Source organism: Gossypium arboreum, chromosome 4 (assembly GCF_025698485.1).
Source record: "Gossypium arboreum isolate Shixiya-1 chromosome 4, ASM2569848v2, whole genome shotgun sequence".
NCBI classification, from domain to species: domain Eukaryota; kingdom Viridiplantae; phylum Streptophyta; class Magnoliopsida; order Malvales; family Malvaceae; genus Gossypium; species Gossypium arboreum.
This window is the reverse complement of record NC_069073.1, coordinates 378,833-394,182: the sequence shown is the minus strand read 5'-3', so window position 1 is coordinate 394,182 and position 15,350 is coordinate 378,833. Positions and strand designations below refer to the sequence as shown.

The following is a 15,350-nucleotide window of genomic DNA, read 5'->3' as shown; positions in this document are numbered from 1 at the left end:
ATACATTTATTTTAGTCGGGTATTACAATTTACTTGAGCTTCTAAAAAAAAACTTAGTTTAAGGAATTATTTGAGATTAATTGATTTATAATTTACTCAAGGTTGCTTTTGATATATATATATATATATATATATATATTTATATATTATAAAGAAAAACTTGGAGAGTTGAATTGTAAATGACGCGTGTTTAATCAACTTACTAAGACTAAATTAGTACTTGGATTTTTTGTATGGATACATTTAATACTTTTAACTTCCATATAATGTAAATAAATTACATTTTTAAGTTCAACTTTTAGACCACATAAGTTGTTTATTTTCCACTTAACTGATTTTTTTAACCTCTTTAAAACAATACAATATAATCATCACCAAATCTTCGGTGATCCATAGCATCAAGGAGTTTATCCAGCGTAACTGTACAATTCGCTTAATACACGTTTTCAGATATGCCAGCAAGATAGTGAATGGTTTGGCAAAAATGACATTCTCAAGACCTTTGGATAAGTTTATATTCATGCAACCGTTAGATGGAGTCCTTCATTCTCTACATGATGATTTATTTAGTGTAGGGTGATTTTATTTTAATTTGTTTAGGTTTAATCCCTCTTTTGTATAAAAAAAAATCTGATTTTATTTTTACGATGATTTACACCAAACAGTAAAAATGGAAAAAAAAATCAATTTAGTTTAATTGATTATGATTTTCCATATAAATCGAATGACTTTTTCACTCTAAAAGAACTAGAAATCCTCCTATATTATATATAGCCTATGTACACTAGATGAGTGAGTAAAACAATTACTCTGTTAAAATTTGATGTTCATATATAGTAACAAATTTAGCTCTCAACCTTTACACATTTATTCAATTTGGCCCTTACTCTTTTATTGAAAATAAATTATAATTTTTAAAGTAATAAGGCTAAAGAGTAACAAAAAAGGTGTTAGGAACAAATTTTTAAAAATCAATTAAACCATTTTAAAATTTAAAAATATCATAAAATTTATAAAAAAGTTATAAAATGTTTAAATTATAATTTTTTTTAAAAGGAACAATACCTACTCAATAAAAGAGTAGTGGTCAACTTTTTTTAAAAATCTTATAACCATTGGATTTTAATGGGTTAATATTGTTCAAATATATTTTCAAGTACTACAAACTCAAAAACAAAGTTTCTACTTGACTTAAACTTTCTACAAAAGTTTTTGGGAGCCCTTAAGTCTTTTAAAATGTTTCTCAACCACATTTTTTAAGGTTCTCAATCTTGTCTCGAGACAAAAGCATATTGTCTCGAGACTAGCCAACAACAAAGCTAAGGTATGCTTCAGGGAAGCCTTATCTTGAGACAATCATATGCAATTGTTTTGAGGCATATGCAACATGCCTATTGTGTCTCAAAGCTATGGTATGCTTCAGGGAAGCCTTATCTTGAGACAATCATATGCAATTGTCTTGAGACAAATGGTCAACTGGCTCGAACATGCCTATTGTGTCTCAAGACCTCAGGCTTCAATGGTCATATTTGTTTTTCCTATCTCGAGACAAGGGTTATATATTTCAAGACATATTGTTAAATGTGTGAAATAAATTCCTCCAACGGCTCCAAATGTCCAAAAATCAATTAGATGGTATATATTCAAGTCAAGAACACTTGAAGGCACTTGAGAAGAACATCAAAACAAAGAAAAATTAAATTCTTTATTTCTTAATTTTCTCTTGTACATATATCTTAGGTGCTTATTATTAGATATTTTTATCATTCTCATTTCGATTCTTTGAGAGAGCTAAACACTTGTATACACACACCTTTGAGAGGCTTTTATTGTTTACATATTTTCTTTTACCTACAAAAGGTTACTTAATTTAAGGTTTTTGAAGCATAAAACCTTAAGTGATTTGTAGAGAATTTTAGTTGAGCCACAAAAAATAGAAAGAGTTTTGGTTAAGCCATAAAAACTAGGGAAAAGTTATATCTTAGCCTTGTGAAAAAGACAGGATTGTAAATGTTATACCTTTTCCTTGAAAGGTAATTCAAGCATAGTAAATTTGGAAAGTCTTGATTGAGGTACACCAAGGTAGTAGAGGTAGGCAATTGGATTCAAATTACTATAAATCGAATTGTCCAAGCCATTCTTCCCTTTCCTTATCATTTAGAAAAGTTTATAAAAATTTTTAAAATACCAATTCACCCCATCTTAGAATTTTTAGGCCTAACAATTGGTATTAGAGCTTGTTCTTCATCAAAGGTTTAACCATCAAAAGAAAATATTTGAAGCGAAAAATATTGAGTTTATATGGAATTTGAGTCAGAGTCAAAGTGAACAACTTTTCAAAAAGGTCATTCTGTCATATGTCCTCCACTCCTCCACGAAGAAAACCATTCCAATTGAAAAGTGAGAATAAAATCTTTGTCCAAACATTTGATTATGGTGCTTGGAGGATAATCTTAAAAGGCCCATTGGAGATACCAAGTGAAGAAGAAAGATGGGATGAAAAAGATAACCAAGGCTCAATCCAATTCCAAAGCTATGCACACACTCCTTTGTGCTATGAGTTGTTGGAAACAATAGATTTTTGGAAGTTTTTAGGCATATTCTCGATTAGTAAATGTGAAGATTTGAATATTAAAATTATGATTTTATATTCTACCCTATTAGACCTTTACAACAATATATCATATGCTCAAAATGATTGAGTATTGAATAAAAAATTGATGCTCAAAGTAAACCACTTGTAAAATGTCGAGAAAAAATAAAAAGTTTAGTCACATTAGTTAGATATCAAGTGTTAAATCTGTTCATATGTATGAACCAACTTAGTGATTATTGAATGATTAAACTAATGCTCTTTCTTACGTGTAGGGAGGGCGTGTTAGGGGTGCAACAACACAATATGGACAATACAAAATGTTTGGATTAATCAGGCTCTTCTGGGCTTGTGGATATTTTGTGCCGCTGGAAATGACTTGTTTTCCACATTTGACAGGTAATATATCTACCATGACATCTCTAATGTTTCATGCATGACTCAAGCTTGTTTTTTCATATAATTCTCAGTCCCAAAGTTTGGCACTAAACATTTTCTTAAAGCCTAAAACAATATACTAAGTTGACAACTAGGTGATTACCTACATACAATCAAGTTGATGTATTGCATTTTATATATAGTCCAAAGCAAACAAACAAAATTCTTTTAAGAACAAAACCTATAAGCAAAATAAAATATTTAAGAAACATCCCTAAAACCACATTTAGTAGGCCTGAAAGAATACGTTGCAAGAGCAGTATGGGAACTACTTGTCACTTTCACCCGCAGGGTGTAAGCTTTTTATTGCCTGCACCTCGAGGATTGTCATCTTTCCAGTCATCCCATGCCCGTGCCTTCTCTTGGGCAGCATCATCGTCTTCATCATCTTCACTTGGTCCCATCTTTGGTTTGTCCTTGTACCATGCTGAGTTTGCTTCTTCAAACATTTTTGCATTCCTCTCCTGCCACTTATTCATCATTTCCATCTCCCTCAGACCAGCTTCCTCGATGCTCATAGTTGGCATCCTACAACAAAATAATTTTATTAGTAACTAAAAACAATGCATACAAGAAACACAATATTCTAGGGAAGGGATAACATGGAAATATGTTAATTTTATTAGTAATTAAAAACAATGCATACAAGAAACACAATATTCTAGGGAAGGGATAACATGGAAAGATGTTTGAACAAAAACATAATTTGATGCCCAAATCTGTCCTTCATCCCCGACAATAAAACAAAAAGTAAGTAGTAGTAGTATTTCAGGACAGGGATTTACCTATAAGCAGGTTGGAAAACCTGTGCTGCCATCCTTTCCCTTTCACTTGTTAGGCTCCCACCTATAAGGCTTTGTGGTCCAAAGATCATTGGCTGATGTTTGTGTTCATGTGCTTGCGATACATTTGCCCTTCCTTCAATAACATCTTGAGCAAATGTAGCACAAGTAATAGGTGCCGCAGGTTGAGTATACCGTGCACGAGCTGCAGCATCACGATGCCATGCCTCTGCTTTCTTGGTGCGATCATCAAGGATAGCCTGAGAAAATTCCTTTTCCCCTTCCTGAAATACAAGAGAAATAACCATCAATCCATAATATAAAATGGTTCATCAGAAATACTGTCAAAATTTGAGTAGAAATATAAAGAAGCAATTTGATGATTCCTTCAGACAGCCATTTAATTTCTGAAACTCCAGAAAAGAAAAAAAAAAATTATCTTTTCCATCACAAGCTACCGGAAAGCTGGCCATTACTGCACTGGCCAGAGTAATGCACAAGAAATTGAGCATTGTCACCAATTAATGGCAGATTGTAACAAGTTATGGTTGGGCAGCAACGCAATGATAAGATTACAGTAAATCAAGTAATGTTTATCCTTTAAACAACAATGTTCTGCTTCAGTGATTTAGTTAAATATTTCCAAAAATTTGTAGAAGAATTTCCAATTTGCTCCAACGTCAAAGGCCAGTTGGCCAAGTAGCATGCCTAGAGAATGAACTTAAGGGCTAAGATACCTCTAACAGGGGAAAATGTTTCTTCTATTTATTAGAAAAAATAAGTAACCAATTCCTTCATGGGGCTTAACAGTGTCAATCTTGGCACTGAACCTTTAGATGTCCCCTTCTGAGGCTTAACATCATAAAAAATTTATCTTAAAAGTAATGATCTACATCTCCTAAGTGAGTGTAAAGTGTGAATCCACAAGCTGTGCTTTACTCAAAGCTTTAAATCATCTAGTAGAAAATTTTAGCTAACTCATTGCTAAAAAATTCAGAAGGCAGACAACTACACTTTTTAGGAAAAATAAGCACAAGTACTGAATACAACAGTTAAAGCTATAGATCATTTAAGCAGATTAATACCTTGAGCTGTTTCTCCTTTATCGCAGAAAGCATTTCCTCTTCCTTCTTCAGCATTTCAAGCAGATCAAAAGCCTACAATTGCAGTATCATGCACAAAGTGGTTACAAAGTTATTGCTATGATGAGGGAAAAAATTAAGCTTTTACATGGCAGATTTTATTGAAATGTATGTAAGACTAACCTTACAAATAGCCAATGAAATAGTAGTAAGCCAAGCCTGCACAAGGAATATGCCATCTTTTAGGGATACCATATAGTTATGCCAAATCAATAAGAACAGCTAATATCTTCAATAATAAGCATTAGGTGTATCATTTCAGTTTCAAAGCATAATACATTTATTCTGACAACAAAATAACCAAATTTACAGTATCAGCAGCAGACTTCATGAGGTAAAAAGCACATAATCATAATTTAAGGAAAAAAGGATGGAGCTGATATTTCCTTTGTATGCGTAGTTGCAAAGTGAAATTCGGGAGTGGGTCCTAGTAATATCCAGTAGGTAAATATCATATTTACATCAGATTTCAGGGGTGAAAAAAACTGTTATAGCGTTATAAAAAAGTAAAAGTCAAGTTGGAAAAAAGTCCAACTCTAACTTAGTGAGTATAACCTCACAAGAACATTTAAAACTACTAGATTCCAATCACTCAGAACAGAATCACAACTCTATTGAGAACTTGCTTATGATAAAACATATAAACACAGGAAATAAATATAAAACAATTCAGGGGAAGCCTTATCAATTAATGGCCCTAATTAAACCTTCAGTGCCTGATATATGAGCAAAAGCACAAGAAATAAAAAAAAAAAAAAAAGAAAACAGTTCAAAAGTAACCTTAGAAAATAGCCTTAACTAATGCTTTGCTACATATGATTTTTATTTTTAAAAAATTAATAAAATAGTTGCCAAGAGATTCCTTGTCACCAATACATGCAAACCTTCCACAAGTTCCATGTATTCACAGGTTTTCACAAGATAACATCAAGCTTGACGTCTAATAGGGAAGTCTTAACAGTAACGCCACATCTAAATTCGTTTAGAAGGTATTTCTAGCAGAAAACTAACCTCTCGTTCCTCCTCCCCATCATCATCAAGCAGATCATCCTCTCCAACCTCCACAGGAGTTGATAAGGCAGCTGCTTTTATTGAACGTCCACGCCGCTCCTTCCGCTCCTTTATTTCTGTAAGTTTTGCCTCTGCAGCCCTTTGGCGTCTAAAACGAGCAATCTGTAAACAGGCACAAAAGCAACCCATTCAACTCAACTATCTGGAATGTATAAAATAATGACAGATTTTCATGTTGTTTGCAAAAATAAATATTACTACCTTCAAAGCTCTTCGGTCAGCAAAAGAATTTGAAGCTCCTTGCACAGAAGCTTCCAACTCTTCCTGTGGTACAAGTTCCATTGCTTCACAAAATGAAATGAATTCCTAGAAGACACGATAAGTTTATTAAATTCCAGTTGACATACAAGAGAAAAAAAGATAAATTAAAACTTTTAACCGAATAAAAAAATAATTACAAGAGCAACATTCGTTAAATATTATCTTTAAGGCAAAACTTTCAAAATGAGCATTCAACCACACTTTGAATTCACGTTGAGAACCAAACTTTACCTTCAATTTAGCTTGCGAAATCTTGAGAATCTGTATCCTTTCCTCCTGCGCAAGCTTTTCCGTCAGCTCTGCCAGATAAAACGGTACCTGAAGGGTAAAACAACAGTTAGAACTTGAGATACTACTTAAATTACAGCCATTACTACTTTATCAAATTATTCTAAAAATGAAGAATGAATAACTCCCAAGTTATTTAAGGAGAGAGAGAATAAGTAATTACAGAAATAAGAATCAAAATTTCAAAGAAAGCTTAATTGAGATACTAAGTTACTAAGTATAAGTGATATAAGGAAAAGCGAAATGAAAACATAGATGATTACCAGAAGGTACTTGAGATTGTTGGTGCTGATATCATCTTTGGTCTCATTGGATGAGAAAAGCCCTAGCTTGCTTATCATGTCCTCGCACTTCTCCAGCAGCTCGCATCCTTTCTTTACCAGATCCTGCGGAACCCATGGAATTGATATTCATCAGATCGGCGTCGAAAGGACAATGAATCAAGCATAAGAAGAGGTCGTACCTGATCAGCACCGGACTCTGTGACCGTAAGATGGATCTTACGAGCTTGTTCGAAGAGAGCTGACAACGACATATCCTCCACTTTGCGTTCACCCATGGGTGACTATCGAAAACCCTAGAATTTATACCAAAACTTTGGGAAAAAAAGAAGAAAACAAAATAGAAAATCTTGAATGGAATGGGTGACAATGGTTTCGAATTTGAGTAATCTTGAGGCTAAATTGAAGATCACACCTTTTCTACAAAGAAAGAAAAATAATTCATCTGAGAAAGTGGAAGTTGAAAGAGAAGTCGAAGGAAACCAATAAGGAATGAAAGATGTTGTATTTATAGAAGCTAGTGTGTGGGTAACGTCATTGCCTAGGCATGGCCATCTCCATCTAAGTTTCGCCACGTCAATTATATCAAGGAATAAGTAACATTTAGTCCTTCAATTTCGTCACTTTGTTTATTCTGGTCCCTGAAACTTTTTGTTTCATATTACACTCAGAATTTTGGATTTCTTTTTCTTAATTTGATCCCTGAATTTGAATTTTATTAAGGTATGATTACATGTCATATTAAGATTTGAAACGTGATTACCTAATATTTTTTAAAAATAAATTTTTCATAATTTATTAGTAATTTTTTAGATTATATATATTTAAAATTTTCAAGAATGACAGAAATTGTTAAATTCAAAAACTAAATTAAAAAATTGTTAAATTCAAAGGTTAAATAATGATTTATCTCTTATATAAAATGGATTTGAGAAATTCTAGCGGTGCCTTTTCATCTCTTTATATATAAAAGATTATATCACAGTCATTATGAGTGAAAGAAATACACACTCTCATACGTACTCATTTAAATTACTATATAAATATGATTTGTGAATTGATCGCATGACCTAAAGGATAAGTGAAATAGTAAAGTATTTATGATTAAACATTTATTAATTTCGAGTTAAATATATAGAAATTTGAATTTTATTTATTTTACTTGTTTTCGATAAAAATAGTAAAAATACCAAACATATGAATAATCATTATTTTCTTAAAAAAAAAAGTTTTAAGTAAAATCTTTATCCCTTAGTCCATTAGGGAACTCAACAATCATGACGGTGTGGTCTAGGTGTTTGATTTAGAGAGTTCTTACATTAAAATGGATGATATACTCTCTTAAAGTTGTAATGTCTCAAATTTTTGAATATACTAAATGATGTTGTTTCGAAGATATTTAGCTTGGAGAGTTCTTAAATTAAAATAGATGATATATTTTTTTAAAATTGTAATACCCCAAAATTTTTAGTACAGTAAATGCCGTTGTTTTGAAAATTGGTACAATGAAACATAGAAAGAATTAAAGATAAGTTTTATAAATGAAGTCTTAAAGAATTGTAAAAACTACAAAATGGTAACTAAAATTTGGCTATAATTTTTTTGCTATTGAACTATAAAAAGTTATATTTTAGTCATTAAAGTTATCGATTTATAATGTTTTCATCACTCGTCCGTTAATGGCCATTACAATTTTAACGGAAAAGTGGGGTGACACATTAATTTAAAGGTAAATATCCAATTTGATCTTTGAACTACACCTAAAACATTCAATTCGGTACTTTTACAACATTTTTAACAATAATTCTAAAAGAATACAAAATTCTAAAGAATATTAAAAATTCTGAGAAATCATTATTTATTTTTTGAAATCGTAAAAATATTTTATAAAAATTATAATTATGTAAAAGAAATTTTTAAAAATCTAAAAATTATATAATAAATATATTTTGAGAAGGTCTTTTCTTCTCTTTCTCTTTCTGTTTTGGATTAGTAAATTGCAATTTGCGATCATATTATATTGAATTTTTCTTTCCTTAGTCAATTTTGGGTCATTATTCACATGGTAGTGTTAAAACAAAATTTTAAAAATAAAAGTGTATACAAAATAGATTTAAATTATTATTATTGTTATCATTTAAAACATATAAATTTTATTATTTCATTCATATGAATGAGATCATATAATTCGGAAAATAACACACTCGTTGTAAGTAGTAAAGGATAAATTCCGTCAATACAACAAAGGCTTCAGCCTCAGTATCGATAGAATACTATGAAATGTTGACAATTGGCTCTATCACAACTCGAACATAACATATCTGGAGTGATTGCAACACCTAATACAGTAAGAAAATCAGTCCCGGATGGTCCAAAGCAGCAAACATAAATCGACAAAAGAACCGAGCATGCACCAAACTAGAGAGGATGGCAACACAACTAGCCCTAAAATCATTCGCAAAAGTAAGATTACATGCATAGTCAAGACTAAAAAAGCATACTATAAGAGTAGACAAATTTCTAAAAGTGAAGACTTATTAGATAGTAGAAAAACAAACAAAAGAAACATATAAAACTAAAGATAACATTGGTCTAAACCGATTTATGAAATCATTTATTATTCCGAAATACTTTCAAAATAGAAACAGATTAAGAAATTAACAAAGCGCTACACACTTTCTAAAAGAAGCTGCCAGTTGGTGGTGTTAGAGCGATGATAAGTATCGTTATATGTCTATTATAACTTGCGAAGATAACAAGAATACCTACAAAATAGATTTACAAATTGAAAAGGGATAAAAATATTAAGTAAATGAGAAGAAAAAATAAAGAGAGGATTGATGAACAGCAAAAAAAAAAAAAAAGCGGGGGATAGTTATCACGAAAGCTAACAATGGTGCTGGCCAAAACAAAAAGACAAGTAAATCAAATAAGGGATATTAGTTAAAAAAAAGTATATCTAACGATTACATTCAGTCTCTCCTTACATATTGAAAGCCCATCGCATCCTACTGAAGCCAATGTTTTAATCTGTCAAATGGGACATCAAAATAACAAGTATCTAACTCATCGGGTGCAGAAGACTTGGCTAGGTAATCTGCTATGTAATTCACCTCTCTCAAAACATGCAACACTCACACTTGTCATCAATCCCTTCCACAAAGCTCCCAAATGTGTCGCACCATTGAAGCTGAGTAAGAGATAGCATCTAGCTATTTATCAGCTGTACTGCCTATTTATTATCACTTTCCACCTCCACTTTCTTAAACCCTTTCCGCTATGCAAGTTCCAAGCCAGTGAAAACTGCCCAAAGCTCTGCATTAAGGATCCCTCCCACACGTGTATCTTTCCGAAGGCCACTATCCACAGACCCTCTTCATCTCGTATTACCCCACCGATTAACAACCAGTCGTATGGCCCCATCAACGTTAACCTTTACCCATCCAGGTGGGGGAGCACACCTATGTACCAACAGAGGTGAGCGAGTAAAGCCCATTTGCGCATTAAGGCGGCTTGTTTAATACTAGATCCCCAGCTCAAACAACTAGCGATGATAGCCTCTGTGTTGACTTGGATTCCTGAAATAAACAAAGTTCATGTTCTTCAAATTTTGGAAGTCTGCTGTTTGGGGTACTTTTTTGGCAAATTTGGAAGAACAGGAACTTTGTTTTATTTCAGGAATACAATTTCAGCATAGAGGCTATCATCACCAGCTGCTTGAGTTGGGCTTCTAGTACCAAAAATGCTACCTTATGGTGCAACACGGGCTTTACACGCTCACCTTTGATGGTACAATGGTGTGCTCCCTAACCTGGATGGGTAAAGGTTGACGTTGATGGTGCATGCAATCCATGCAGGAAACGGCTAGTTGTCAATCGGTGGGTAATACGAGATGAAGAGCGTCAGTATAGTAGGCTTTTGGTAAGCTACGGTATTGATACGAGTATGGGGCCAATATTCAGCCCAACAACATGTTTGGTTTAACTTTCCATAAAACATATTTGACGAGCTCAATGAAAGACTACGAAGAATATTAATTTGAGTTTAAATCATGGTTGGGTCTTATTTAAAGCTTAATTTTGATGATATATGAGTCCAATATTTTCAGTATTTTTAATTGTTTAAAAGTTTCTTATTTCTTAGTTAAATAGAAAGTTTAACTCTAGGTATGATGTTTGATTATTTTATTATTCAATAACTTGTCTTTTATTCAAGATCCGATTATTTCTCACTTCAAATCTCTTAAATATTTATTTATTGTTCTTGAATTTTTTTTAGTTTTGCTTGCTATCGAAATACCCTTTCTCACTTGGCTTCTTGTTGTGTTCAAGGTTACTTTCTTGTCAATTAGTGTTCAACCTGCTTTGATTCGGTTTTTCCTAACCTCAAACAACTTGAATCTCGATATTATCTGTTGCACCCCTATTATTCTTATCAAGTATGGGAGGCATCCTTAAGTTAGAGCTTTGGGCAGTTTTCACTGGCTTGTAACTTGCATGGCGCAAAGGGTTTACGAAGTGGAGGTGGAGAGTGACTAATAGTAAGGATGCTGTTTCTTGCTCAGCTTCAGTGGTGCGACACATTTGGGAGCTTTGTGGAAGTGCAAGTGTCGCATGTTTTGAGAGAGGCGAATTCCATAGCAGATTAGCTAGCCAAGTCTTGTGCATCCAATGAGTTAGATACTTGTTATTTTGTTGTCCCACTTGACAGATTAAAACATTGGCTTCGGTAGGATGCGATGGGCTTTCAATATGGAAGGAGAGATTGAATGTAGAAACCCACTCTTTTCTAATAAAAAAATAATAAATAAAAACTATTAACAAAATAGATTTTTCGAACAATAAAAACATTATAAAAATTAATATTTTAAAATAAAATATACACACATCAGCACACTCAAACTCACATTCTCTTACATGAACAACAATACTAACAAAATTAATACTATTCATAAAATTTACAACTCCTCCTAGTAAAACCCTCAACTACATTAACAAAAAGAGACGATCAAAATTATTAATGTTTACTTTGGAATATGTTATGAGTGAGAAGTGAGTCGGATATATATATTCTATTGCTTTCAAACTTTTATTATGCTGTACTAGAAAGGAACCCTTGATATTATATTCCAATACACCATTTCTTCTCCTTTTTAGCTTTTGCCCTCTTCTTTTCCTTATTGCTTTGATGGATAGAATTTGGTGTTTGTTAGGCATATCTTAGAGCACTAACAAGGAAATGAAGAAAAAGTAATGATCATTGAGATTATTTATGTTATTTTGCTTAATAAAAATGTTATATATGAAAATTAGATTTTATAGATTAAATAAAAACTTTCCATTTAAGAACAATAACATTTTCATGGGAAGCTCATCTATATATATATATATGCATGCCTCACAGAATTTTTATGTGACATGTAAAATCTTATATACATAATATTTGTATCAAAGAAAAGCGTGTAACATTAATTAATTGTATATCAGCATAAAAATACGACTTATATATATATATATATATGCTTGGATGCAAACAAATTAATGGGGATTTCTGGTGATACTTGTAGTTTTTTTTTATGGATGTTTTAGAAATTCATGATCACATTTGTTTTGAGTGCAGTTTTTCAAGGAAAGTGTGGCAGTTGATTTTTTGCAGCTTTGCTCCATTTATAAGGCTGTGAGAATTTAGAGGCAAAAGTTAGCTTAGGCAATATTAAAACTTAAAGGAAAATTATTGCTTGTTATTATATTTAAACTTGCTTGGAATGCATATATATATATATATATATATATATATATATATATATATATATATATGAGATATAGAGACAACTGAACAAGAGGTTGTGTTTCACTTTGTACTTCTTGAAGTATCATTGGTTAATTTATTGTATAATTTAAAAATACAATTACTGTAAAATATTTTTTGTTCTTTTGTAACAGTTTAACTATTTTTGGATTAATGGATTTCATAATTCATAAAAAAAAAACAAATTAATAATTATCAATTGGTCATAATGATAATCGATCTCTCAATGACAGTCCAACATATAAAGCATGAGAATGCTCATAAAGCTACCAAAATGGACGATGAGTCATTTAGCATGCAAGTTGATGAAGAAATAAAAGATTCCAATATATTGCATTTTATCCATTGTTTTGCTGTAATAAGATGGAGGAAAATTTATTTAGTATATTAATAGTAATATAAATGTAACAACATCAATATTAAAATAGTTCACTGTTCAGTAGTAAAAGATTATTGAATAAGTAGAATTGAAGTATTACTTTATCAAATATCACTCGTCCTTAATGAAAGGAAAAACCTAATAGGGGCTGAAGTGTTCCGCAGAATTAGTAGCAAGCAAAGGGTGTGTTTGCTGCTGCACAGTCGACCGCTGCTAGCTGTTCTCAAACAAAAATGGGGGCTGCTGGCTGTTCCCAAACAGAAATAGGGGCTGCAGGTGACAGAATGGATGCGTGGTCGCCCCTCCTATGGGCTATTACAAATATAATGTCGATGCCGCAGGTCTGGAACAATATGGGGCTGCTGGTTTTGTAGCGGTAATTCAAGATAGTAATGGCCATGTTGTGAAATGCTTTTCCGTTTTCGAAGAAGCCTTGTTGAACCCTTGTATAGTGTCACGGAATGCGAATAAAAACCCATGATTAATGCACAAAAAACATCCTAAGAAGGTTAATTGAATAAATGATGATCATTTGACTCGTTTAAATTGACCCGATTTGTGAAACATGTGGGGAAGCTCAACTACAAGTCCTGGTGTCCTAGTGAAACAGTTAAGGAAAACTAGGGTTTCAATGGTAATTATTGTTATAGGCCAATTTTGGGCCGTTTATAAGACTCAGGCCCAAATATATTACAATTAGACTTAGCTAACCCAAACAACAATATCAGACCCACTTAAGCCCATTAAACCCAATCCCTAAACCCATCAAAACCCGAAGCCCAACAACTAGACCCAAAACCCACTAACCCAATAACTCCAACTAACCAAAACCCACTAAACCCAAAACCCATTAAACCTAACTAAACCCACTAACCCACTGGCCCATTTACAACCAAAACCCTAACCCCATTTTCGGGCCCCCACTTGCGTCTGACCAGCGCCGAACCCCACCAGCACGCCCAACCTTGGCCACCACGCCCCATGCCGTCTGACACACCCACCGCCAGCATCGGCCATGCCTTGCAAGAAATAGCAGACAAACAAAGCAGAGGCAAGAATGGCAAAAAATAATAAAAAAGGGCATGTAAACAGGCTATAAAAGCCAAAACAAAACCTTGTAACAGAGAGAGATTTTCAATCAATATACATATATTAGCTTCCTAGATGCAAGCAGAACAGTGAACCCAAGAACAAAGTTTAAACTCCGAATCTAAAGAAAACGCTAAGAATCAGATTCAACCTTAAGGTGATTTTCAAATTTTTTTTTTCTTCTTTCCATCATTGTTTATCTTCTGTTAGTGCATATATATATATTAATAACATAAAATATAAATAAATAAATAAATAACACAAAAAAAATTTACCTTTCCGCCCATCATGGCGGTGGCCAATAACATGCCATGACGTTCGACGACCGGATCGGAGCCCTCCCCCCTGGCCGGAAATCGCTCCGGGCTCCCCTCTCCCTTCTCTCCCTTTTCTCTCCTTTTTTTTTCTTTCTCCCCTAACTCAAATGATTTTTTTAAAATTTTTTGACTTTTATAGGGGGTCAAAACGCACCGTTTTGGACCCCCGGTTTTAATGAACAAAACGACGCCGTTTTATTTGGCCCGACCCGATTCGACCCGAACCCGCCTCAGGATCCGCGTGTTTTTAACTCAATGGGATATTTGTGCAATCGGTCCTTCCGCATTTTTTGTTGTTTGAATCAGGTTTATATTTATTTACAAATCGGCCCTAAAATTTAAACCGATTTGTGATCTAATCCTATTAATGCTACGCGTTTTGATAGAGCGGATATATTGTTGTTTCAGTCCCCCCATGTTTCATGCGCGTTGCAATTCGGTCTCGTGGCTTATTTTATTTTGAATTTCGCCCTAAAATTCTGTTTTGAGCTCGATTTAGTCTTTTTTGCTAGATTACGGTTTTATTTTCAAATTATTTGTTTCTTATTTTCAGTTAATTATTATTATTAATTATAATCTTTATATTCTTATTATATTTACTATATTTAATATATGTAATGGTGTATATTGTATTATGTACAGATATGCGTATGTGTTCTATATATATTTATGGAATATTATTATTAGTTATTTTTAATATGTGTATTATGTAAATATTTTAATATTGTATTCTATACATTATTTCACATAATATTAAAGAACACGTGTTCTCAATATAACCATGTGCATTTAAATATATACTGTATATATTTGGGGAAGCATTGTAAATAGTTTTTTTATTATCTTTTAACATGTATGTATCATATAAATATTTGAGTGTTATATTATGTATATATATATA

At 32.6% G+C, this 15,350-nt stretch overlaps 1 protein-coding gene across 1 annotated transcript; it reads right to left on the bottom strand.

The window, feature by feature from the left end:
• Nucleotides 1–3,021: 3,021 nt before the first annotated feature.
• On the bottom strand, nt 3,022–7,366 carry LOC108460982 (PP2A regulatory subunit TAP46-like). Its single transcript, XM_017760714.2, has 9 exons — nt 7,039–7,366; nt 6,839–6,961; nt 6,519–6,605; nt 6,228–6,332; nt 5,967–6,128; nt 5,079–5,114; nt 4,899–4,970; nt 3,817–4,097; nt 3,022–3,559 (listed from the first exon to the last, which is right to left on the bottom strand). Exons 1-9 carry the CDS (start codon nt 7,132–7,134, stop codon nt 3,313–3,315), a joined length of 1,209 nt encoding a protein of 402 aa, XP_017616203.1. The 5' UTR covers nt 7,135–7,366; the 3' UTR covers nt 3,022–3,312.
• Nucleotides 7,367–15,350: the final 7,984 nt, after the last annotated feature.

Excerpts from the sequence above, each read along its gene's own strand:
- LOC108460982 (XM_017760714.2), bottom strand. The coding sequence starts at position 7,134 with ATGGGTGAACGCAAAGTGGAGGATATGTCGTTGTCAGCTCTCTTCGAA. Across the intron at positions 6,606-6,838 it reads ACAATCTCAAGTACCTTCTG|GTACCGTTTTATCTGGCAGA; the intron begins GTAATCATCTAT and ends TTTACCCTTCAG. Across the intron at positions 4,098-4,898 it reads TAAAGGAGAAACAGCTCAAG|GAAGGGGAAAAGGAATTTTC; the intron begins GTATTAATCTGC and ends CTTGTATTTCAG.